This window comes from Ammodytes marinus (genome assembly GCF_949987685.1).
Source record: "Ammodytes marinus genome assembly, chromosome: 13".
NCBI classification, from domain to species: domain Eukaryota; kingdom Metazoa; phylum Chordata; class Actinopteri; order Uranoscopiformes; family Ammodytidae; genus Ammodytes; species Ammodytes marinus.
In genome coordinates, this window is record NC_137217.1 from 15,791,267 (window position 1) to 15,818,092 (window position 26,826).

General features: G+C 42.5%; 2 protein-coding genes across 7 annotated transcripts in view; both read right to left on the bottom strand.

Annotated features, from left to right (window-relative positions):
- Positions 1–14,813, bottom strand: part of ptprub (protein tyrosine phosphatase receptor type Ub) — a 157,600-nt gene extending 142,787 nt beyond the window's left edge. For all 6 annotated transcript variants that reach the window (XM_080040268.1, XM_080040267.1, XM_080040264.1 and 3 more), the window contains exon 1: positions 14,626–14,813. In XM_080040268.1, coding sequence (XP_079896394.1) covers positions 14,626–14,695 — 70 coding nt within the window. In that variant the 5' untranslated portion in view covers positions 14,696–14,813. The remainder of the gene's footprint in view (positions 1–14,625) is intronic.
- A 4,041-nt stretch (positions 14,814–18,854) lies between these two features.
- Positions 18,855–26,553, bottom strand: LOC307259600 (glucocorticoid modulatory element-binding protein 1-like; the record flags this gene model as incomplete). The annotated part of the gene is made up of 9 exons (XM_080039542.1): positions 26,414–26,553; positions 26,062–26,123; positions 25,148–25,269; positions 24,862–24,965; positions 23,855–24,039; positions 23,362–23,511; positions 19,843–19,980; positions 19,483–19,599; positions 18,855–19,390 (listed from the first exon to the last, which is right to left on the bottom strand). The coding sequence occupies exons 1-9, from the start codon at positions 26,536–26,538 to the stop codon at positions 18,855–18,857; spliced, it is 1,539 nt and encodes a 512-aa protein (XP_079895668.1). The 5' UTR covers positions 26,539–26,553.
- Positions 26,554–26,826: the final 273 nt, after the last annotated feature.

Here is a 26,826-nt window from a genome sequence, read left to right on the forward strand (position 1 = left end):
TTGCAGGCAGTACAAAAAGCCATTTCTAATGACACATGAACATTCCTTTTTTCATGATGTGGATAATTTTATCAAAGGCCACGGAGAGAGAACAGCATTTTCCCACACAGTCAAATGGAAAAAGGTGGCACGGAAAACAGGACCTGCGACAGGAAGCTCTCCACCCTTGCGTATCGCTGGAGGCCAAAACAATCTGAAGGCAGACTCTGCTGAGATAATAACCTACCGTGGTGTGTTATGAGCTTTCATGTTGATATAACCACTAATGATCTACCTGAGTGGCTGCCTTTTGTCTTGCTTTATTGGTGCCTGGTGGCTTCCCTGGTAAACCCGTGCCACACACAGTGCCAAGATAATTACAGAGATGACTGGAAGTTTTGAAAGATGCAATTTCCCTGCAATTTATAATCTGCACTTGTAAACATACATGTGTCCATGTTCCCATACACCCTGCAGCATCAAAATCTGCTACGACTGCCGTCTTTGCAGAGCAGTGAGCTATAGGCAAGGACGAAATAAGCCCACACAAACCAAAACACTCTTCAAGTAGTCATTGCCAGGACAACTTCATTTTCATGAGTGTTGTGTCTTAAAGCCAGAGGTTGCAGTCAGCTCAGTTTTCCTCATTTCCTGGAAAACATTTTTTATCAAAGCGGCTGATCGGAGCAGAATCCCACTAAATCCGGCCGCTCAGCTTGAAACTGACAACAAACGGGGCGTCGGCCGGCAGGACATGTGAGAAGCTGAAGCTGCCTTTCCCATACCTGGCTCCCTCTACTCTCATCTCCACGTGTCTGCATTTCTCCAGCTTCACCTGCCCCCTCCCCCTATCTTCGCTATTCACCCTGCTTCACCTTGACCAGAATACATGACTGGGGAGCTGACAAGCCCGAGCCTGTCAGTGTGTGTGTGTGTGCGTGTGTGTGTGTGCGTGTGTGCGTGTGCGTGTGCGTGTGTGTGCGTGTGCGTGTGTGTGCATGTTTTTCAAAAGCATTTGTTGGTCCAAAAAAAATCTGACAGAGGGCTTAGGAATACATTTTAGTCTGGACTGGCACCAAAGCCATTCTCATGAATTCTACATTATTGCAGATTGTGTGTGTAGAATACAGAATTTGCAGAATATACACAGATTCACAGAGAGAGAGAGAAAAGAAGCTCCTGTTTCAACAGGTGAGTGCAGCAGACACAAAGCAATCGCAATGCATTACAGGCTAACAGACGAGGCTATTCCAGAAAAGTGGCCTTCTTCACGACAACCCCCTCAGGAGATTTGAAGTGTTTAATCTGAGGCACGCAGCTTCATGGGGAAGGCTTAGACAGTTCTAATCTAACAGGCCTTAGGAAACGTACAGTAAGTCTATTTTCTGGTGAATAAAGTCTAATAAAAAGATCCAGGCTGCGAAAATGACCATGAAGATATGGCAGGTGATTATTTTAACCAACCGCTTCCTGTTAAATATACAAACTCATCTTGTTAAATCTGTATCATCCCAAAGTGCACCTCAGGAGCAAACAGGACACAAACATATCTGTACGTATCTATTAGGTAACATGGTTTGCCCTCTGAGTAAAAAATGAGGTCAGCTGTGTGTGACTATGCATGACACAGTGGTGATATGGTGCATGTTACGTGTAAAATATGTGTTGACAGATATTGCAGATACAGTCCAAGTGGAAACAACTGATAGTCACACTTTTTGGTAGTCAGACAGGAATGTTAGAGGCAAAGGACAAAAAAAAATGACAAGGGTAAGACAATGGGCGACGGGTGTCTATCAACATAAAGAAAAAAAGAAAAGCAGATAAGTGTGTCAGTGTGTGTGTGTGTGCACATGTGTTTGTGCGTATGCTTGCGTGTGAGTGTGTGCGTGTGCACATGTACAGGCATGCATTAAAGCAAGAGTTTGACTTCCATTAACCAAATTTTAGAAAGGAGTTTCTAGAGCGGTACCTGCTCATTACCTGAAAATGAGTCACTTTGCAAATTACAGAGCAGCCAAATGTCCCTGGTGTATCAATTGAGACTCCTTCTCTCCCTCCCCTCATAGCACACACACACTTACACGTGCAACCACACACACACACACACCCCTACTAGTAAAAGATGGAAAAAATATGCACATATTTTGGTTCCAGGTGTGACATTTGTACTCTGCACCATTGTCGCCATGGATACTTGGTTAGTATAATCGAGTTAATCTGTACAGTGGGAACTGGCTAATGAAGTTACCTTCTCCTATTGCCCCAGGCTAGGAAATTATGTCTCTATCGGGGGCATTTTAACCTCCACATGTGTGCATGTTTCCCCCAACAGCCTCCAGAAACACACACCTTCACACACCAGTTTAATGAGTGCCTGGGGAGGCAGACAGACACACATAGTCAAAGGTGGTTCTGCTTTGAGCTCACGCTCACCCTGCCTGGAATACTGAGCCCTTCCCAGAAACAGTGAGCATAGTGTAGATCCCTCAGAAGCCCTAAGGATGGGAGGACAAGGACAAAGATGGACAGGAAACACAGGCCTGAGTTAGAGACGAAGAGGGAAGGATGCAGCAGTGAAGGCAGATGAATTAAGAAGAGAAGAGCACCTTTGCACAGGGAAGGATGTGAAATCTAGTTTTAATTCATGTCCAGGTTATGACAAGAATCCCTGTGCCAGCTCAACATGGAGGATTGTTAGAGAACGGCCATGTTTAGAAAAAATTATTAAAACAGAAAAAAGTTTTACTAAACTCAATCATATGGTATATGTGAGATGTCATACTATTTTTTCATTAAAAACAAGACCAAAGCCAATAATGACATTGAGCCCAATACTGCCTTTTAGGAACAAGAATTTCCTTAAAAAAAGTTTAAATGAAATACATTACAATATCTAAATTTGGCAGAAGAACTAGAGCAGCAGACAACAGCTGTGAGAAGGCAGATGCTTTACATGTTTGTCTTCTGGTAATTCAGTCTCAACGCTTTCTGCAGCTGCTTCACAATAAAAGCCTTTGAGGAAAACAAACAGATGGCGACCGATTACCGCAAAGCAACTGCATTAAGTGTTGAGCTACACTCACTAAAAATGTGCTTAAATATTAAATCGACTTATTTTATTTTTTAGCCGGCGTATCTTAATAGGTAATGCTTAAGCGCCATGTTTAGCCAGGGAAAGCCCACGCTACAAACATTTGTAGCGTGGGCTTCGTCTATATGGCTGGTATTATTCCTCTTCTAGCGGTTTGCTTGCTTTGCCTTTGTAGCTCATTCAATCATCAGGAAAGCCTTTCTAATGGACTGTTAGGACTGTTGCACTGCAGAAGGGCGGCTTGACCCAAGTCCTTCAATTAATCACATGTTAACATTAAAAAGCCTTTACTTTGATTCCTAAGATTTGTAAAAGCAGCAATAAGGGCTTTTTTAGACCTTGGCATCCCTAACATTTTGGCTATTAATGGTTAATAACTGGTCTATAATGCATCTACAATGTATGAATCATTTATAAAGAGGGACTAAGATCAACACCCATGTTACCACCACTTGTGAAAACCACATTTTCTTCTCTATAAGTCTCCACAACACCTCACATTATTCATTTCAAGCAGATCGTATCAACAATAGGTGCTGCAGACACAAACATTTATTTCAACTGAAGAAAAAAAACTTTCTTCCCAATCTCTGCAGAATAAAACAGACGGACAGAGCAATCTTAAATCCTTCAGCAGGAGTCTGTGGCGCCACAGGAACTCACTGGACTGGGATAAATCCTCAGTTCCATGGCATAAGCACTGAATGAGCCCGATCCCCGAGGATCACATGTGCCTAACCAAGCCGACCGACAACCAGTGAAGCGAGGAACCCTCCTCTGAGAGGTAAAACCTAGTTAATTCCTCTGCCATAATGACCAGCATTGAATCCCCCCAAACCACAACTGAATCCCAATTGAAAGTCGTCTCCTGCTTTCACTGTCACGTAGAGGCTCAGAGAATCAGACGCTGCTCTTAACTCGGGCTCAGAAAAAAAACAATTAAGAAATCAAGTAGTTTGGAAGGAGTTTTCTTCCATTTAGTTTTCCATTCTGGAGTGAATAAAACCAAGTTATCCAGACAAACACATTCTTGTCTGCCTCTTTTGCTGGCAACGTTACCTCAGACATGACTGAGTTGGCTCTCCATGCTGCGCAGTCCCTCTGATGGGATTAACTCTTAAAGACTGTGGAAAACAATTCTGAGCTGCTCCCCTCTTAACAAGGTCAAAACAAAGCATTCTTGTAACACGTCACGCACTGATAACTTTGCCAACTATCCACATGCAGGAATGCTTTCTAATGCAAGCACGGCTGGTACCAGGGATATATGCGCAGGTTCACTCTAAATGAGTGTAATGGGACAAATTAGTTGGGCTATTTCACGTAACCTTTCTGTGTTTAGATAAACCCAGCTGCCTAAGTTGTTATTATTCTCACTGGCCTGGTTCCACATTCTTTTGTAAAGAGCAACAAATGGCTCCACTTGAGGTGCAGAGGCTACAAGCATCAGGTTACCTCTGCATGTGGATGGCAATCAAAGGCTGTACTAACAAGAAAATAGCTATCTTGCCGTTATCTGTTTCTGATGCCTAACACAGGCCGTCCATTTCAGCGTCAATGTTTCCTAAAGCAGACGAGCGCCCGGGGAGCATCAGGCATTTAGTTCAGCTCGTTCACTCAGTTAATGAGAACATTAATTACATTCCACAGAAATATCAAAAAGAAAAAGAAAAAAATGCAAGAAAATGTGCGTGCCATGCGTGTGTGCAATCACAAGAGAGATGAACAATCATGCACGTTTCGTTTCAAAGGTGCTGGGGTAAGGCAAACACGTCTGAACACTGATAAAATGCCTCAGGGAGCAAATACAGCAAAATATTACCATTTTCTAATTAGGTTGAGAAACATTTGAAAAAGTTTGAATGTGTGAGGAAGAAAGATAAAGCGGGAAGGTGGAGTGCACACAGTGTAAACAAAGCTATCTGCTGTAAAGCCTATTAGTGCATAGCTAAGATCCCTCAGCATCAACACAGTTCTATTGTCAGACGTCTTATTGTCACATGATACTGCTGCTAAGCACAGTTATACCCATATTAGCCAAAATTCTCCTAATGCCTTTTCTCCTGTGATCAGCCTCTTTCCGTCCATAATCCCAGCCTAAGCTGATTCCTAATTACCCTGGCTGTCCGGACAGACAAAGGCCAGGGCCGACCTGCTCCGAGATCCCTGACACACCATGTACTCCAGCTGCTCTCTAAACACAGAATGGTTCCAAAGCCCACTTCTATGGCAAAAGCCTGGCTATTTTATCTATGCTGTGCAAGGAATTTATCACCAGAACATGTTTGTGGCACAACAAAGCAAACAAAAGCTCCACAATAATCCACATGGATATGATTTATGGAAGTTCAAAATGGCCAAAGGAGTTCAGCAAATATTTACATATAATCAGCTGGGACAATCACTAATCTGCCCCTTCCACATTTACTGTACAGAAAACACACCTGGGCGCTCGCCAGCATGCATACAAACACCCGATCAAATGCCCACACACACACACACACACACACACACACACACACACACACACACACACACACACACACACACAAACAAAGAATAGCTAAGCAATATCTCATGTTTTGTGGGTTTGAATTAAGCCCTTTGTTGTCGAAAACCCGTGGGCTCCCTGGACATTCTTTCATATTTGTGGTTTTGTGCTAATGTGACACGCAAACCATGCACTGCCTTTGGCTGCAGAAGGTCCACGCTATTTGAATATGGCATGAAAGCTTTCCGTCCACATTAGTCTTTCCAGGCCCTTCTCAAAAGTTTGCCATTCATGTCAAAATGCCAAATACAACAGAAAAGCTCTGAAATCTCCTCCATTGGGCCTGCAGGCCCCTTGAGCCACCAGCTTTACAGTAGATCACATCACAATGGTGGTGTCAGCGTTTATGAAAAGCTCCCTTTTCCCCTTGTTCACTTGAGAATGGGAGACCAGCGTTTAAAGAATCATCCATGGGAATCATTTTCAAAATGGTCAGGGTTTTTTTTGTGCCAGCTTAGCATTGATGGCCAGCCAAGGATGGATGCATTTTCAAATGGATTTAAATTAGCTGATACATACGTGCTTTGCCTGACTGACTGTAGAGGGAAACTTGAAAAGCTCCTCAGGAGGTGGCTCTGGGTCATGTTTGATGCCCACTTCAATCAGACCACAGGCCCCTTTTCTCTTGGGGCAATCACCTCACCATTAGCAGCCTCCCTTTAGCGGGCAGGCTATGTCAGGCGGCCAGCAGAGGAACAAAGAAAAGAGGTATTTTAAAAACTGTTTGACGAGCTGTCTCTCAAGAAGAACATTCAGCTTTGCAATCACCAGTCCAGGAGCACCCTGGAGGGGCAGTGAATGTGCCAGAGCGGAGGAAGGTTTGATAAGGCTAGCTCACCTGACATACATCTCTCTGGGTGTGTATTAACAGACCTTGAACATCAACATTCATATGCAGGCATTATGGAGAATGATGTTGTACATTTAAACACTATAATAGCACAGTGGTCTAAAGATAAAGGGCACATATTTTCTTGGACAAGAATAACTACCTCTCTTTATTAGTCTCCAAGCAGGACTGACTCAAGCTATGTTTTAATACACAGGTCAATCTTACCACTTGTCAAAAGACATTGATAAAAATACATTGTTTTCTATTAATCTGCTGCTAATGACCGTGCATACCGAATACCGTGACAAAAGGGAAATACAGAAAACCTGAACTTCTTGCCTCCGAAATGTCTTACAACGACATAAAGTGGAACAACCAATAGAGAAATGGATGCCTTTTTATGAAAAGAGTACTCACTATCCCTGGAGCAACTGCTGAAATAGCGATGCGTCAAAGCGCGGGGGGATTGAGATGGGAGGTCATTTAAAATCGAAAGGAGAGTTTCAAGAGGAAGAAGACAATAAGCTGACTGTGACAGGCTGTGTTTGAGAAATCAATAGGCTCAGCTTCTGTTCCGTCTCACATCAACACCTGAATCAGAACAAAGCGCCGGCACAGTTCTCCAACTCTCTTTACTATCACTTGACAAAAGCTTTTCAGCCCAGCTGGCGGTCAGAAGCCAGTGTGCTGCGAGCATATTACAACAGCACACACTCCAACACTATATCCACTGTTTCTAACATTTGAATAAAGTACAGTTATAGAAGGATTACATACATGATAACAGTATGACAGTATCACATCACTGTAATTCCAGTTGGAGTGAGTCTAATGTTTTTACTTCAACTACAGATTTCCTGAATTTTCCACAAAATTCCAGTCTAACAACTACTTGTAAATCTTATTCATTTCGACGAGATAAGTCAACACCACATGCTTGGTAAAAAGACTGTAAACTAAGCACTTCATGTTAAATGTGACCAACAGGTTAGAAGGCAGTTTGTTGGCTGATTTTACCACCAGCTGGCACATGCGATACCACAGCTGCCATGGACCTACCCATAACCTATCAGCAACAGCAGCTGTCACAACCAAGTGTCAACGATGTGCCATGTGACAGTGCTGCATGGAAAAAGGTACAAGATGCCTTCTATTCAACAGCTAGCACACCTAGAAGCCATGGATGTACCTGAGCAGATGTGGCATTTTTTTAACAGCTCCTTTGCAGTTAGACTTCATACTGTGAAGGCCTCAAATGCTATGCCCTGTTATAGTAAATCAGCCAACGAGACATTATCCACACTCTGTTAGACTTTAATGCTCTCCAATTTCCACTTTCCCCGTATAGTTTATGGGAAAGAGTGCCAGTTTGATAAGTGCAAGATACATGAGGGTGATAAGTGTTCGGGGGTTTGTGGCTGGGTCTCTCAGAGGATATTTCTTTGCCCAAAAAAGAACTGGTCGGACCAGAAATACCCCTATCCCCTTAAAGAGAAGACACCGACTAAAGCCCTGCATCCATTACAACACCACCAGGGAGAAACAATGTCCTGAAGAGTGTTTTGACGTTTAGGGGCGTGTCAGCGGTTCAGATTTCACAAGGGGGGTGTTATATGTAGTGCACCTCAGGCTGCTCGACAACAGGTCAGATCTCTACACTGCAATCCTGGCCTAATCCTGAACCCTGACTCCGGTGACCTGAGCATTGGTTACACACTGCCAGTACGCCACAACAGAGGGCCTGGAGAAAACTTTGTTGACACAGGAGAAAGGTAAAGAGCTGTAACGCAGCCAGTGAGCTAAATATAAAGTGCTTAGGAGGCTTGCTTTCCTCTGGGTAGAGGATAAGGAGCAGCACTCGCAGCATCAGTCTTGCAGACCCACTTTTTGCAGTCTGGAGCCTGCTACCTCGGGGAAGGAAAACACAGCGACAGAAACGGCTGCAGCTCACAGCCCTGCTATTTTTTTGGTTTGTTGGATGATTACACTCTGTGTGTGTGTGTGTGTGTGTGTGTGTGTGTGTGTGTGTGTGTGTGTGTGTGTGTGTGTGTGTGTGTGTGTGTGTGTGTGTGTGTGATGCGTGCCTGCCTGCCTGCCTGCCTGCCTGCGTGCCTGCGTGCATGCGTGCGTGCGTTTTACACAGTATCATTCTCTTTCATATCCAAGCTACAAGCACACAAAACAACAATCTTTGTTGAATGATACATTTCAGTGTACATTTTTCCGGTGAAACATGTTTTTGTAAGGGATAATGAATATAAAAGTCCTGTCACCTAAGACCAGTACCTCAACAGGATATTTCCTGTGTTTATTTGTTATACAGCCTTCTTATGGAAATGAGGCTCCCGCTTTCATGTTTGAGAGGATTTCTACTTTTTCCTGTCCTCCAGTTCTACACAATGCCTCCAACACTCCACTGCTGCAAGCCAATGCTCCTTGTATGCCCTTACGTCATTCAAGTCTGGACTGGCTGCTTAATTCCCGGTCCAACATCAAACTTGCAGGCCACAGCCAGGGTGCCACTTGGATCAAATATAACTAAAATGGACTTGCCAGAGTTTGGAAGATCAATACCACATTAATAACACCTGGCTGAAGGAGCTGAGAAGCCGGCAGCGGCAGAGGCACAAGGCCAAGGCAGACTACTGACTGTAAATCTCTCACTCTCTTGGCATCTCTTCCAGGGTGCTGGAAGGTCTCACAATAACCCTGAAGAGTTCATAGTGGAGTCACTCAGCACTCTGGGACCTTCCTGCATGGCATGACGTGTGTGCATGATTTTCTAGCTCTGACAAGATGCTTATTAACAGGGATGATTATAAGCGCATGGATGCACGCACACACACAAAAAAATCACAAATTCACACACATTCATTCATACAGTGCATTTTCATCAATATGCTAAAGTACTCATAGAATACCACACAGAATACATCTTTCAATGAATATTAATAATAACTAGAAAATCCCGCAGAGATTTTAAAAGTACGGCCCCCCCGGCGCTGACCACCAGCCCCACATAGGCGGCGCCCCACCCGTCCACCGGGCTCAAACGCTTCTACGTACCGCCGCTGCGCGCTTTCCAAACTCGAGTCCCAAGTTGTGGCCAATTGAAGGTCGCAATCGTGGCAAATCTGCAGAAAAATGGCCGGTCTTGTGAAGACGTTTTCGTTAAGGGCGGCCATGTTTTTCAAGCTATCTCGCTAAAACTCTATACACATGTATGTGTATGTTGGTCCCCTAATGCTGTGTACACAATTTGGTAGATTTCAGGTCATGCAAATTAGCAAAGAAAAATAATCATGGCTGACCCCTATGGTCCAAGAGGCTTTATTGTAGAGCACCATGAGCTGTACATGTGTAAGAGATTTCAAGTAAATCAGAGTTAGGGGGAAAGGGGTGTGGCTTGTCAAATATTGAATTTTTTTTATTAGGGATTTCGCATTTGTGGCGCCCCCTATGGGTTAATCCCGACAAGCTTTTGTGGTTAAAACCCTGTTTTTCAGTTTATGCTAATTAGCGGAAAATATTCCCAGACAGACTTATATGGTTCCAGAGGCTTTTTTGTAGAGCACCCTAACGTACACCTGTGTAAGAAATTTCAAGTGAATCGGATTTACGGTGTGCGGGGCGTGGCCTCTCAAAGTTTCTTCAGTCGGGGCTTAGTAACAGCGCCCCCTTAAGGAAAATCAAAACAATTTATAATAGCACACCCCGTGGGGTATGGACGCATGGTCTGTGAAATGTTTGCGTTTCTACGTGCAACGGTGGAAGGAGATAGCGCTAGAAAATGTGGCGGAAGAATAAGTATGGTGGAGGATAACAATAAGTTACGGGCCCGTACTTAATAATTCCCTTAAAGTAAGTTCTCTCAGATGTTGTTTGCCTGCAGAATTGGCCGGCGAGACTTGATATGAGGGATTGCTGCCGCACGGAGGAGGGCTGGAGCTAAACGGCAGAGGAGACACAAAGCAGGCAGATTCCTGTTTCGGGGCATTGCCCTCTTCTCAAAGCCAGGCAAAGACCTGCTCTTTCTCTGCCTTGTGAAACATGACTCCCCCAACCTGTACTTGACCTTTCTGAAGAGCAAACAATCCTCTGCCTGAGTATGCCCCAACCCACGAGGCATTTCACGATTAAAAAAAGAATAGAAAAAAAAGTTAAGACTGATTTAGAAAAAGCAAAGTGACATGTTATAATTAAAACCAGAACAAGACTAAGCGTAGCAGGATTAATTAAGCACAACAATCCCAAGATGTGCGTGAGCTGCAGTCTAGCGTGAATAAATGTCTGCACAGCACTAATACCAAGGCTGCGAGATGCATCACAAGAAAATGAAAAATGAATCCGACTCAAAGACACAAGAGGCCCCCCTGATTGGACACGTGTTCCCTGTGACGAGGCGTACCAATCATGGCACCTAGCATTAAGGCAGAATTCTTTGAGCACATATAGTAGATGGGTATGGTTTCATCCTCCTCTCCTCTCTCACAAAGACACACATAACAGATGAAAGACGGACAGACATCGGAAGAGGCACGCCGCAGGGCAGAGGACTCGTCTCATAAGCACACTTGTTTAATCACTCATACAAATGCTGAGGGCATAATGGCCGGCACACTCGAGCCCCAGCAGGAGACCTGCTGTGCCCTCAGCCGGAAAACAAAACATCCTGATCTATCTGAATAAAACTCTGTCGTTCTCAGCATCTCTGTCGAAAAAAATATCCCCCCTTTTTCATCCCCTACCAATCCCCTCCCTTCGTGTTACAAAGTTTTCCATCTGCTGTCTGAATTACTGCCCGTGATCCAGCAAATCAACCAGTCTTTTTCAGGAGTCTGATTTAAGCCCAATACGCCCCCCCACTACCCCTACCCCCAGCCCCATCACACACACACACACACACGTACACATACACACTAGAACCATAGATTGTGGCCACACTCCTGCAGGGAACACTTCCACTTGGTGGTGCAAGGCAGCATTTTCCCTCACGATGGTTGCATTTTTTTTGTACTACAACAATTCACAAATGCATTGCTCAGGCTCTTCTTTTCAATTCACTTAGATGTGGGTTTTAGTGAACACATCAGATGGAGTCTAAAGAACCGACAAGTGGGCGCTGATGAATAATGCAACAGTGGTAATATAAAAGACAAAAGAAAAAAAGATTGAAATTGTTACAGCAACACACTTAAATAGTGTAGAGAAAGACAATAGTTTTTTTATACAACAAATATTTGTCAAATTTAGAGTAAAGCCTTCTCTATATCCTGTTTAATCTCTTTAGTGTTTTCCTTCTGTCTGTTTGCTGCATGTTGCAGTGTGCAAGAGCACCTGTGAATGCTCGTATATCTTGAAAGGTTCCATCTAGTTATCAGAACTAGTGAAGAATGCTCTTCAAATGTCTTGTTTTCTCTGATCAGCAGTCCAGATCACAAAGATATACAGTTTACAATTAAGGTACGACGTAGAAAAGCATCAAACAGTCACATCTAAGAAGGTGGAATGACCAGCCAAGGTTTGGCATATCTGATTTCAAAATGACTAGAAGATCATTTGAAAATCAATACCACTGCAGCTCTAGTTTATTTATGCCTATAATGGCAGGAGGCCCTACAATGTTTCCCAGAGCAACTGTCGATGTTTATGCAGAGTAAACTTCAAGCTTACTTAAGTAAGTAGTATACATTCAGTGCCATGCTTTAACTAGACAGTCTGGGCTTCTCAGACCTTTTCATCTCAATCCGAGTGTTATCTTATTCACTGGAATTGGCAAAAAGAATATTCTGCCTCAACTTTGGATCAAACTGGGGAAAATAAGTCATGAGACACCGGATAATTACAACACTCAGTTTTCAACATTTGCTGCTAATAGAGGAAACAGATGGTAAGTGAACATCCATTCCATTCCAGTAGGAGACAACAGAGGAGGGAAAGTGTCGTCTTGGGCTTTACAGCTGATGCACCCGCCCAACTGGACTTTCATCTCCATAACATATTTATGTGTGTGAGAAAATATGATGCAAATGTGGCCATTTTCTACACCCCTCTTATCAGAATCACTACAGTCAGTCCAGCACAACAGAGAGCCTCCATATTTCATAGCCTCTCATAATTTTGCCTCCCCCCTGAAGGGAATGCCTCTGCGGAAGGCAGCATGAGAGAGAAAGAGTTGTGGAAGATATGGATTAGATTGTGTCTAAAAAAAAGGGCAGACAATCCCCGGTGTAGTGCTGAGTCTTAACTGTTATTAAGCATTCAAGGTTAAGGTGTGGCCTCCCCTCCCGTCAATTCCGGCAACACAGGCGGGGTGTTAATCAAAGGAGACACTGTGAAGATTGTGGGAGTCCAGGCTGCATTTATGCTCCTTAATGTCTCCTCCTACAGGGCGTAGGCAGGTGGAGATGCACAGAGGGAGTCGGGCCAAGGGCATCGGTCTCAAAGAGGGAGGAGGAGGCACGGAAGAACTAGCAGCGTTGACTATTTAGCCGCTAATGGGAAGGTGGGAGCGCAGATGGCGAGGCTTGCGTTGCAGCACTACAGTTCACCGACTAAAAAACAAGACACACAACTCACACAGCCGTCGTCGTTGCACTCAGTTCTATTAATAACCTCCTGCGTGTGATTTAATCTTTCATACGTCTCGGCCCATTCCTCCTAATGATCTGCTCCATTCAGCTCTTGACAATTCACATTCTGCCTGCACGGTTTGGCTGTTTTTGTTTGTTTGTTGTTGTCGTTGCTGCTTCAATCACTATTTATCAAATGAGTTATACATGTATGTGTTACACTGAGCGTTACTAGGTTATCACAATTCTGCCATTACACAGAAGCACTGCCAATGAGAAACACATGCATAGCCAAATAACAGGTAAACACCAAGTCATATTTCCCTGTGATGACAAAATAATCAATGCCTCTTTTTCATACGTGCATGTGACAGTGTGCTGCATTGTTATACAGTGCTGAGGCAGCCTGAATTGTGTGTGTGTGTGTGTGTGTGTTTAGGTGTGTGTGTGTGTGTGTGTGTGTGTGTGTGTGTGTGTGTGTGTGTGTGTGTGTGTGTGTGTCAGACACGGGCAGGCCTAAGTCATTTGAGCTTTCAAACAAAGAATAATCCAAAATGCAGGCCTCTGATTAAATTGTATGAATGACTGATAGAACTGTGAATAAAAGCAGATGAAGAAAAAACAGATATGTGAACGGATATGAAATCCACCTTGTTTTGCACAGAGATAAAAAACAAAAACAAATGATAAAGGGACTTTTAAGAATTAAAAAGCCTTCTTCAACAAACATTTTTTTAACATTTGAAGCAATTTTCCTCATCTTGGAAAATTTTGAGCTGATAGGTAAGCGTGAATGGCTCATCAGGTGAAAAAAACAGGCAGCTTTGAGAATGATGATGACTTAGTCTATTTCCCACTGCAGTGGAAGGCTGTATAGGGATATAATTGTCATCAATATAAGCATTGATATGAATCAAACCTCATTAACATGTAAAACTTTTTAAGGAGTCTGTATACAACTAGCCTATGCAACCACTAAAACCGCCAGTATGGAGCAGCTCCAGGTTTTGGACATCATGAGGCATGCTCATAAATATATTGATTTAATTGCTTAAAAGGTCGTGTCAAGTGTCATTAATTCCGTTCAAAGTGAGAATTGTCGCTCGAAATGATCTGATATTTAACTTTTGAGGGCACCTTTTAGACTACCTGGCACATTTAAATATGGTTGTGGGGAGAAAAAAAAAAGAAAAAAGCAGAAGCTGCGTAGCGCCGAGGGTTATGCCTAGTTTCGAGAAATGGGAGCTTTCCCCAGGAGGACACACAGACACATTCCTCCCAAATAAAATTTAGGCCACTAAATAGCCTAATATTTTTTCCGAAGCCTGCCATGATTATAAACTTATTTGTCTGTTTTATAAAGTTGTAAAATAGGCTTTTTTCTGTTGATGCGAACGTTGCCACATTCGTAGGACTTCATTAGAAGCAGCAGCAAGCCCGCAGATAAACGCAGCAACGTATTGAGGGGAAAAGTGGGCACAAAGTTAAAGGCATTTTCACCAGGCTCGCTCCGCTTTCACTCTCAGTAGAATGTATTCCACATGATAACAAACTTCCCCAACTGCGTTCGGGAGATCGACACGAAAGTGCACTTTACCTGTTGGCCCCTCGATGCCATCGGCGTAGATTTGAACAGTCAAAATCAACAGGAAGGCGCAGGTGTTCATCGCGTCGCTGCTTTAGTCCACTTTAAATGTGCAGGAGAAATCATTTCATTTAATTCACTCCGTGAGGATCCGAGCGCCCAAAGTAGCCAGTAGAACCGAACCCATCTAGCACTCCCCCCAATTCTCACACAGTGGAGTTTCGGAGACAGGGCAGAGCTAGTTCTGCAAACTGACGTCAGGGTAAACAGTTCAGGGAAGAGATTTCTTTCCCGAGCATACTTTCCTTGAATCCCAGCCTCAACTGCTCCACAGGACACAGAGCATGAGCAGGGCGCCTCCAAGTGGCCGAGTGCAGCAATGACGCTGTGCTAGTCTATTCAAACGTCTGCCCAGCTAAACCTCCAGACAGTGCGTATGTGAAGTCCTGTAGGCTACTTGTGTCTTTGTGGGGACCAATGCGATTTTCAGATGTGGAAGTGAGGACATGTTTTGAAAAGACGGCATTTAAAAAAAAAATCTGTTCATACAGTCACATTAACACGGCCTTGTCCTAAATGTTTGGGACAAAACACTCATCCTCATAATACATTTTAGTATTAACACATGGTTTTAGTTATTGTTAGAGTAAGAGTTTGTATAAGAGATGAAGTAGGCCTAGGGCATTTCGCAGTTATGGCAAATCTCCAGGGGACAAAAACAAGTGTCTGTGTGTGTGTGTATCTGTCAATATGCCGCAATCTCTGTGTAAAAGGGGCTTGTGTATATGGGGACAAGGTGATGGTCTCTTTCAAGCATTTAGCGTCCTTTTAATGAGACTTTACTTTATCTTCACTGCCCAGCTTCCAGCAGCTGTCACCATGCACCTACCTCCTGCGCTGGTGCAGGAACATCAGTCAGACAACAACGGGTTGAGGAAATACTCATTATTTAAATAAGCCACATGCCCCCTTGCACTGCTAATCAGGCTTGTGCTTCGATACCTGCAATTTAAACATTTGTGTAATGATATTGTCATTTGTATGTTTTAAAATCACATCATTTATTTATGAGGTTTAATACTTCCAGCTAAATGTTACCTTTACTGACAAAAATGGAAGTGTTTGTCATATTAGCTGCTGTGTTACAGCTTAGGTTAGTCACATGTTAACATTTGGTGGGGAGGTAAGCATACCTAAGACACCTCTTCATGACAGGTGCCAAGCATATATCTCAATAGATTATGTAGCACGCATTGCATTTGCATTTGATGAGGTTACATTTTCTTCTCTACCCACAGCTGGCCATGTTTGATAAAGAAAACCTGACTATTGGATTTTTATTTAATGTGTTCACTTAAATGTGAAAATGTTCATGTGGGACAACTTGGAAAGCCAGTGTGAGGTTGACACATACAAATGCTAGATATTTGTATTTGATCATGAGCTGTTGGACACTTGTCACATGCTGCAAGGTGTCCTCTCGTATATCATTACAGCATTACACAGGCTCCAGGAATCACGTTTCAAATTAAACACCTTGCACAAGTGCTGATGCTGCAGTGACAGTCCTCTGCATGAGACGTGCCGGTGTTAAAACATGGCTGCTCTGACACATTTAGCTGTTACTTTGGGAATCCCAATTGAATAAAGGTGCCAGTGTGCAGGCTATTCATCATTCATTTTGTTGTTGTGTGTGAACATTAAAGCTGTGGATTGAATTACAGGAGTCCAACAGGCTTCCAAAATGAGTGCGTATCTCAGTCTCTAATGTTGTTAGCCCTCAATGACAGATGAACGATGGATCGTTCAGCAAATTACTTAATTTGAACCAGAGGAGCACAGCGTATGTCAAGCTAACACCTGTAATTACACCTGTTTGATATATGCCAACCATACTTGATACTTAAGGCACAGAGTAGCAATTTATTTAAACCAGTGCATTCGCCTGAATTTGTTCCACTGCATAATAGTTTAATATGCAGTAAACCTAACAGGATGTTGCAAAATGTTGTTTAAATCCACAGACAGGACAGGCATCAGTAGCAATGCTGACAGCTGCTAGGATGAAAGTCATTTCATCACGGATTTTATCAGCTGCCACTCACGACCCCTCACAAACAAATACATCCGCACAGGCAGCACTGCGCATGAATTTATAATAACATGCCAATACAGTTTTGAAGGAGGTTGTCAAAGGCTGGCTATGAAACTATCACTGTCTATCATACAGCCTTGGCATGCAGTGTGGTGCTATAAAAGGAAATTAACAGCAAATCACAGGAAACTGCTTCTTCACTGTTAACCGTGAGGTAAAACTTCAATCGACTGTCAAATAGAAAATGATTGTCTGACTCTAGTGATCATTGTCTGACACGTTCTTAAGGTCAACCCAAAGAGAAGCAGTTTTTCCTCTGTGATTTACTGTGGGATTACCCATTAACTTTTGTCCTTATGATTAAGTAACAGGTATTCACATCAGAGGTTAGCTGAACCTGACTGTAAGAAAAATTAGGAAATGAATGAACAAGGTGACCCATTACAATATATAAAGAAACATTTTCAAAAGTCTGTATGTCTAATATCTGCGTCCTGCATCAGCACTCTCCTATCTGTACTGCCGGAATGTCAGTGATCCTACAGCATTATAATTCTCCTTAAGCACTGCTTCTGTTAAAATATCAGACATAAAACATTTTCATTTCGAATGTGTTCATTATCTTACAAGGTCATTTTGGACCATCACTGTCCTTGTCATCATAACATGATGTGCATAACATATTTCATCTCCTTTACATTTTTCCTATGATGAAGAGAAAGGGTGAAGTAAATTTACAAGATTATGTATATGTAGCACACAAACAGTATCCTGCATTAAAGCAACAATACGTCAACAGCACCACTATTTATATATATAAAAAATACATATAAAGTTTTCATTGTCAAAAATGAAGAATAATCTATTGTTCAGACAGTGAGTTTCTGGTGCATAGATGTCAGGTAGGTCTTAGGCATTATAATGTGGGCCTAAATACGAGCCTGAGTGAGATATATTTCACAAAATAACTGTATTTAAAATACAACACACATTGTGTAATTCACAAAATACATCATTTAAATTACAAATAGTATTAGAAATTAATTATAAAAGTATCAGGACAAATAGAATCAGAAATACCTGAAAAAGTTGCAAACTCTTTCAGAGCAAGGGAAAATGTAATTACGAAAAATCATAAATAGAACCAAATATAATATTTACAGACATCTGAGCAACTAATTTGTTATTTTCATAATCAATTAAACTGTTGATTGTATTCTCAATTAATCACATCTAGACTACAGAATATCAGGCAATGTCTATATAGGCGTTTTCAGACCGCAGAAACCATTTCATAATTCTAGGAACTTAGTTTCAAAAACCTCCCACTTTATTGCATCCGCACCGCAGGAACCGGGAACTTTTATAAGCCCTATGGACTGTATATTTCTTAGAATTAAGTTTTGAGGAACTCTTTTAGCACCAACTCCAGAGTAGGTACTTTTTCAGCAGGAGATGAATTATAGTGACGTAGTTGTACGTTGATTGGTCGAAATCAGGATCCAGCGACGGCCACCGCCATTTAAAAAAAAAAAATGTATATGTAAACACTGCGACACAAAACAGAAACAAGAAGTCGTAATATGGCAGAAAACACAGAAAAGTAGTCCGAAATTAACCACTACATATCAAACATTCAGCTCTGATAACAGTGTACTCCATCTCATTGTTGTTCTCACATGTTTCTCGAAAGTTACTTTGTAAGTCGTTGAAATGTGACGTACTAACAGCCAGCTTATGACGTATCGGGGGGTTCCTGTTGGCAGTGTGCTTCCAACAGAAAAAAACATTAAAAGTCCCCACAGGAACTCCCTAGTAGACAGTTCCTCTCAAAAAGTTCCTAAAACTTGGTCCAAAAATGCCTTATGTTGCTAAATATTGCAATCTCATTTCGAACAACAGTCCAAAGCTCAAAGATAAGACTAAGAAAACAAGCAGAAATTTACATTTGAGAAGCTGTGACCAGTGAATTTTCCTGCATTTTTGCTAAGAAAATTACTCAAACCACTGATCAATTTTTCAAAAATTGTTGTGCTTACAATAAAAACAAACAGTAGCACTGTATTTTATTATCTTTTCCCCCTTTCAGTCTTCAGGTCTCAGGCACATTCCCTCAATCAGTCCAGTATCCCTTTTGGGCTCTCCCTCACTTAGTTTTATGTTTCTTTGGTGCCTTTCTTCCTATGACCACCTTTTCAATGTCATGCGATCCCTCTGTCCTCTCTGCCTCCTGACCTCTAAGTCTATGGTCTTCTTGAAAAAACATAAAAGTCCTCTGCCCAAAAGACTCTTTGTCGATCCCTGAGGTGTCCTTTCTGTCCGTGCTCACCGGTCCCAGCCTGTGTAGCTTGTCCTGGTTGCCAGTCTCACTGAGCTCAGCCAGATTGGCACTCCTATGGCCGTCCCTGTCCTTACTGTCAGCTACGGCGTGGTCATGCGCGTCAGAGAAATGGGTAAAGAGCCGAGGGTTGATGGTGAGCTGACCATAAGAATCAGCACACAAGCCGGAAACAGAAAGAGGCTGGATCACTGAGCTTGTTTTGACGGGGGACAGCAAGTTATGGGTTTGTCTGTTTGACGGGTTGTGACGCTGCAGCCGTAGGCGTTTCCGCGATTTAGTCCCGTATGTGTTGCTTTTGTCACGACTCTGCTTCATTCGCTCCTCCAAAATCTCATCCAACACTAAAGGGGGAGGGGTGAGGTAGAATAAAAAGGATATTAGTTGATTCCATCCACTTGGGATATTACTATCTGCACTGTATTTTGCCTCTCACCATAATCATTGTTATGGATTTTGCTCTCTTCATCCTGGCTGCGCTTCAGGTCCAGAGCTTGCTTCACTGAGTCCAAAAGCCCAAACATCTTACACAGGGAATTAAGTATGACCGCATCTGACAAAACAAAACAAAACAAAACCAAAAGTTTAGCTTGTAAAACTGAAATCACTTTCGGAAAAAAAAAGAAAATCAATACCCATTATTTTCCTTCTCACATGAGATTTAGCTGGTTGCAGCCTTTATTGAACATTGTTTGAACATTTTGATTTACAACTTTTAACTTGACTGACATTTGAGTAAAATTAAATCAATTCTTTTTCCAGTCCAGTGGATATGGGTCCCACAATGGGAACTCACCTGTCTCTTGCAGGTTGGCATTCTCACTGCGACCCTCCACTCCTTTAAGAGTGGCTAATAATTCAGTCTGGAGACTGGACAGGACCTCCCCCATCAGCCCCGCGTCTGCCACACCCTTCCACAGGCTCAATACTCCATCTGGATAAGGTCAATTTTAGGGGATATTTATTATGATATGTGAGGAACATTCTCTCTGTATGTGGAATGTTAGAGGCAGAGAACAAAACAAAGGACAGGGGTAAGACAATGGCGATGGGTGTCTAAAAAACATAAAGAAAAGCAGATAAGTGTGTGTGTGTGTGTGTGTGTGTGTGTGTGTGTGTGTGTGTGTGTGTGTGTGTGTGTGTGTGTGTGTGTGTGTGTGTGTGTGTGTCTGTGTGTCTGTGTGTCTGTGTCTTTGTATTTGAATATACCAATGACAAAATGCCACAGAGAAATAAGAGATCGCAGAAGGTGATTTAAAAAAAACTATTTTCACATTCCTATGTGAACTGTTGAGCGAATCAGAGAAAGATAGCAAAGGAGATTGGACTCAATGGGAGGAAGGGAAAAGCCAAAGCAAAGCAAAGAATTGTAGGTTAGAAGAGATGGGGTACGGAGGCAGGCAGCGAAATGTATGGGTGAGGTGTGAGAAGGAGAGTTTAAGGATTAAAAGTGGGTAATAGATTGAGGAGGGACACATACGTATGAAGAAGTGCCAGGGTTGGAGAAACAATGAAAAGAAGATATAATGAGATAGAGGGAATGGGAGAGGTGCAGCACTTGGAGACAGGATGTTAAATGGTTGATAAAGGTAGGGGGGAAGAGATGGAAAATGGGTTATAAAAGAGGAGCTCGATCTGTGAAGAGAGTAAGGGAGGACATGGCAAGATTGGAGGGGGACTGAAAAATCACTTGGGATCCGTGCGAACCTGAGCAAAATACAAGTTGAGTATATAAGAGTGGTGACATGTCAGAGGTGCTCGATATCTTGTCTTGCAAGAAATGCGTCCACTTATTTTTTTTTTCACATTTGCTTAAAGTCTCTCGAGATGAATGCAATATGCCCACGGACAAACACTCCAAATCCCATTTACAGCTATCTGACGCTAAATTCAAATATTTCTCCGTGTCAGGAATGTACACTTATGGAAAAGACACACATTCGATATAGGAGCGTAGTTATAGCCCGAGAACGTTTACTGAGAGATGTCCATTTGTTTTAAGCAAATATCGCGTGTGCAGCAAGGCACTGCCATTTGCCATTCCTACTAAAGATTACTCAAGGCCATTTTACCGACAGCGATTCCAGCTGGAACGACGCCTAATCAGGTCACCTTTAAAAAGCCTTTAAATCACAGTTTAAGTCTATGCAAGAGAAAGCCACAGTCAGAAATGCCAGATGAAGTCGATGGCCTTATAAAGGGGACTTGACTTTCCGCCTGCGAGTGGTCAGCAACTTTTTAAGGCCAGTCGGCAGGAATGGCAAAACATCCCGACAACTGCAGATTCAGAAATTCATTGGCTCGATGTATCAGAAGTGTCAAGCAGCAGTGGCTGCAAGAGGCGTCACAAGGGACTGAGGGACCCCAGGTAGACATATGGTAATATTCAAAGTTGTCACAGTTTTTCATTTTTTTTTTCATGTGTTATTCATGTTTTGTTAAAGTCTAAATGTTGCATTTCTACAGTATTTGTTGTCATTCAACATTATCGTGTACACGGGGAAATGAATGGGTTTACGTATGCTTGGCTTCTAAAAGATTGAAGGTCATTGGACTGAACCTTTTGTCTCCTACAATTTATAAAACGGTATCTCTTGAACTTTTCCGAATTGACCTCCAGAACATTGCCCTTTCCCAGGTGAGAGGCCAGAAGTAAATGCTGCGTCAATGATATCACTTGAAAGTCAATTGACAGATTACTGGATTAAAAGGCTTTTTAAATAGAATATATACCCATGTGACGTCTCCAATAATATTCACAGTAGAGCACTGTAGGTAAGTAGTTTCCTCTCTTAAGCTGAAATATTCAAAAACAAATTCCGGTCACCCAACCAAGTCTTTTCCTCCATACCCAATCTTGCAGATCTTGTCCAGGCTGTTAAACAAGCACCCAGAGGGGTATACTACGAAGCGAGATTAAGGGCTGAGCGATGTCTGTTGAGTCTAAAGCGGTCTAAAGCCAGAGTTTTCAGTATCACGAAAGGTGGCTCTCTTTCTACCTGGCTAGATCACCGTGGTAACAGAGGCTGCACGGCTAACCTGCCCAGACCAGTTTTTGTTCCAGAGTTTGAGTTTAAATTCGGCTCTTAGAGCGCTGCCCTTTATGGAAACTACACATTTTGAAATCCCACAGAGGCGTGGACCTGACTATATTGTCTGAGCGATACTTCTCACTGAGTAAACTAGTTAAATCAGTAAACTTATTGATCAGTAAGTTAATGAACGAAACGAAGCCGTGACATAAGGCTTACATTAGAGTGAACTGTAACATCGCGCTGCAGCTTTTTGCCACATGCATAGTTATTGATGCAGAAAATGTAAAATAGCCTAGACCTATGTATGCAGCGCCATGCTCTCACCTCAAATGATTTTACCTGGCGATCTACACACACTGGCTCTTAATGAAGCGTTCTATAAAATCACAGGTTGCAACATTATTTCACTGTGGGCTTCTTTCTTTTCATCAGTAGCGATTACAGTTGTGACGTGACAGGTGACAGCTGTCACAGTTCGGACATCGCTGCAGACTCGCAGGTTAAGCTTCTCGCAGTAGATTCATATTTGTCCGGAAAATACAGACTAGCCTACAGGTTTTGTATCTAGGCTATTTATTTTAATGGTATTTATAAGATGCAAATAAAGGGCTATTAGCCTAAATCAAAATCAAAATTGTATTAATTTTGATGTGGCCCAAAACTAACGTGATTTTCCACATAGGCTATGCTATTCATTAGGGGACAGTGTCAGATTTAAATCAGATTCTTAAGTGTAGGATTATCAACTAGGCTAAATGGTGTACTGTTTAAATCCGAGTTCAACCTTTAATTGCTTTATAATGTCATTTAATGTCATTTATTTTACAGATCGTTCTCACTGCGAGAACGATCTGTAAAATAAATTAATCAATTCAGTAGCCCAATTTTCTGACAACATTCTACTCTCTCCTTATTTGCAGTATGAGTTTTTTTCGGCTCTCTGCTGTTCTGTGATAATTCAGACTGACAAACTCTTGTGAAGTCAGCGAAGTCAGCTGCTCGCAATCAGTCCGTTTGTGTAAAGTTAGCGGCACAAGATCAGTCCAGTCTGTGCGGAAGCAGAGTCAAATGACGGCCAAACGCCCCCTCTTATGGGGACGCGCACAGAGCCTGAAGCTGAAACCCTCGTTCAACATAAGAGGTTGATAACTGCCTTCGTGATACCTGTTAGCTCTGAGCGAGGGTATGTGTTATGTTGAACCAGATCAAAAAAAGAGAGCCGGGCTCTGTTGAGTTTGCTTTGTAGTATACCCCTCTGATATCCTTTCCTATATATTTACCAGGTGTGTCAGCCGTCTTTCTGTTTGCAGCATGTCCATTGGCTGTTGTGGGATTTACAGGCCGGGCTTGACCAAGGCTCCACTCAGCTGTTACGCCTAACTTCTCCTCCAGGGGCTCCTCTAGCTCTGTTGCATCATGTACAACCTGTCCTGAAATTACCACAACAAGGAATATACTGTAAATAGAGTGCACAAAAATTGCATATTACTATTGGACGTAAAGTAGGCGGACTGACAAGGTAATTGTCAAACATCAGCAGTTGCTCAGTAAGGAAACTGGTGTATTGTTAAAAGTTAAAGCTATGTCAATTAGCTTATTCTTTTTTATCCTTGAGCTCTGACAGCATGTGTCAAAAATAAGTATTCTTGTTTTTTTGTTGTTGCTTCAAAAGTTTTGGTCTGCACCATCTCAATGATAACATGTAAAACAGCATCCAAAAAGCATATGTGGGAGTGAAAAAAGCTCCAACTGTAAATGCCAGCTAAAATCTACCTGTCAGGGGAGGCATCTGTCCTCCAAGAGGGTTGAGAGCCACACACAGCGGGCTGGGCTGCACTGTGTTCCCTGGAGGAAGCCGCGTGCTGTTGATCAGCACATCAAATTTAGTGCTGCGGCAGGTGTTGCTGCACACTGTGTCATGCTGGTAGAAATCTATCTGGCCGGAGTCCATCATTTTCCTGTGTTGGGAGAAGGAAAACAGGTTGAAAGGAACACTACAGCTTATCCAAGAAAATAGTTTTGACACAGCTGCTCAGGGGTGTGTAAACTAGTATGGATTTCATTTGAACAATCCCCGATAGCTTCCCAGAAGTTAGTGTGACACATTGCCCATTGAGCTGACCTATAGAATAAAGATGAAAAGAGCAGATATTGCCCATCGAATTGGAACAGTTGCTGTTCCAATTCAAGTGCAAACACGGCAAAGGCGTGAGGTGTTTAAAGTCTAACAAGTTAACCCCTACGCAACAAAGTAATGTGAAGGACTCCCTTTAACAGGGTTCTATACAGGTCCTTAGAAGTCTTAGAATGCATTGAACTAAGTCTAAAAATAAGGACTTCATTTATATTAAAATATCTTAAATTAATCTTTCAAAAGTCTTAAAAATGCCAAGACATGGGGATAAGGATTATATCCTTTTTTATTTTTGAAGATGTAATTTGAAACCCAAAATAATTGATAGCATCTATTTTTTTCAAATCTTTTACAGATGCCTCTCGCACTGACGTCACGCAGATCAGCATGGCATAATCTGAAATGGTCACGTTGTGACATTAAAGTGACGTGATGCATTTTTTGGGGCTTTTCAGTTGTGAAATTTGGAATATCTGAGATAAGATAATAACATACCAAATTTAAAAAGAAAATTACTTTTAAGAAAAATCTTCCTACTTTTTACTGGACCAAAGGCTTGCTTTGAGCTATAGGAACTGTACTTCAAGGTCATTCAGTTTTACAGTTACCATGCATTAATTTATTGCCTTCATTTTCACAAGCCTACCTGAGCATTACTCCTCCCAGTCTGATGGCTCTTTTCCAGTCCTTCAGAGTGGCTTTCCCTGCAAGATGCACAAACTGCTTTGGACTGATGAGCTGCTCATTGAACTGTAAGAGAAAACACAATGACAGCTATTATAAGTACGTGGAGAGAAGAATACTACAGATATGGCAGACCAGATGTAAAGATAATCATGTCTGGTTGAGGGAGGAAAGTTTTTCTATGTATTTCTATATTTCAAATAATTAAATAATAGACCATCATTTGATTATTGAAATCATCAACTTACTTTGACACATCGGACGTTGATTCCAGGGCACACAAACTTCTTGAAAAGTAAAACCGCTTTGCTGTCTCCACAGGTGATGGGGTAGCCATACTCGACCTCCTCTCCCTCTGCGCTACTGTCTTCTAAACATAACAACCCCCAAAATCAGAACAACTTACAGCATCTGTGTGGAACTCCATCATACACTCAAAAGCAATAGTCAATCAATCAACTAAAGTATAATTAAGTATGCTGTATTCACAAGATGTCTCCTCATAGGGCTAATGAGCATAGGAATCATGTAAGGTGTCATGATCCCGCTTGGGCCTCTTGGCCTTGTGTTGTGTTTTCCCTTTTACCCTTGTCCTTGTGCTGGTCTAATTGTAGGGTTGGAGCCAGGTGTGCTGGAGTCAATTACCAGCATTCACAGCTGCCATCAATCATCATCAACTGCTATTCATATACCCGGGCCTACCTTCCAGACACTGCCAAATTGTAGCTTCTGTTTCCACACAGTCAGTTCTCTCTCTAGCTCACCTGTTTGCAGCTCTGCTTTTTTGCACTTTTTCCTGGCTAACTCCTGTTTTCTCTGCCACAGTTCTCCCGGCCTGACTCCAGCCACCAGCTCCAGCCCTCGCCCACCAGCACTACCCCCTGGACCCCTCCTGCCTGCCTGCTCTAGCCTGCTCCCACTCAGCCTCCTGGACTTGCCCCGTTGCTCTCTCCCTGGACCCCCATGCCAGCCAGTTTCCCTCCCCGGATCACGGTCCTAACACCCTGCTGGTTTCTCCTAAAATATGTCAAATATCATTGCAGCTTGAAGTGGCTTGTAAGAGATTAATCAGAATTGACCACGTTAATTGATTTTTTTAAATGCCTTTTTGTCTGAGTGGTCTAATGTCAGCAGTGAAAGGAAATGTCTATTTGTGACTTACCGTGACGCGTCTCTATGGCCAGGACTGTAGTAGCACCAGTATCCGCAAAGTCATTGTTTACCCTGAAGAGGGCGACAGATTCTCACATTAAACAGAATTTTTTTAAATTCCAGTGATTTTCTTTTTTCAAATTCAGATTACTGTTGGAATCTTTGACCTTAGTCTGAATCAAACTATATGTGAACAGCAATGTTGTAGAATGTTGTCATAAGAGTAGCTTTATATTAGCAAGAAGCACAAGAAAAAGTGTTCAAAGCACATTACCATGCAGAAAATCTGTCTTTACACTGATACAGTCAAACTGAAAAAGCAACACATCTATTGGTCCTTTAATGGTGAAAAGGTGTGTTACCCTTGCAGGATGGGCTGTAGGTGCAGGATGACTTGAGTCTTATGGTTGCTGCCACTGGACTCCCCCTCCTCTTCCTTCACCGTCATGAGATCCCCTGAAGACACTGTGACCTCAGCACCCGCCATCACCCCTCCCCACTGTGCTGCACGCAGATAGGGCTGAGCACGCATGTTAACATCCAGATCACACACACACACACACAAACACACACACACACATGTAGTGATGCTATTTAATGCATACCCGAGTCAGTGAAAGCCTCCCCCAACAGACTTTTGTGGCATGCAACCGTCATGGAAATGAATCCACACTGGGCTTAAGACATAATCCTTACACAGACAGGCCTAGCTTCTTTATTGCTGCTGAGAGATTGCACGTTGATATCCTATAGATGATGGGATAAAAGCTTTCAG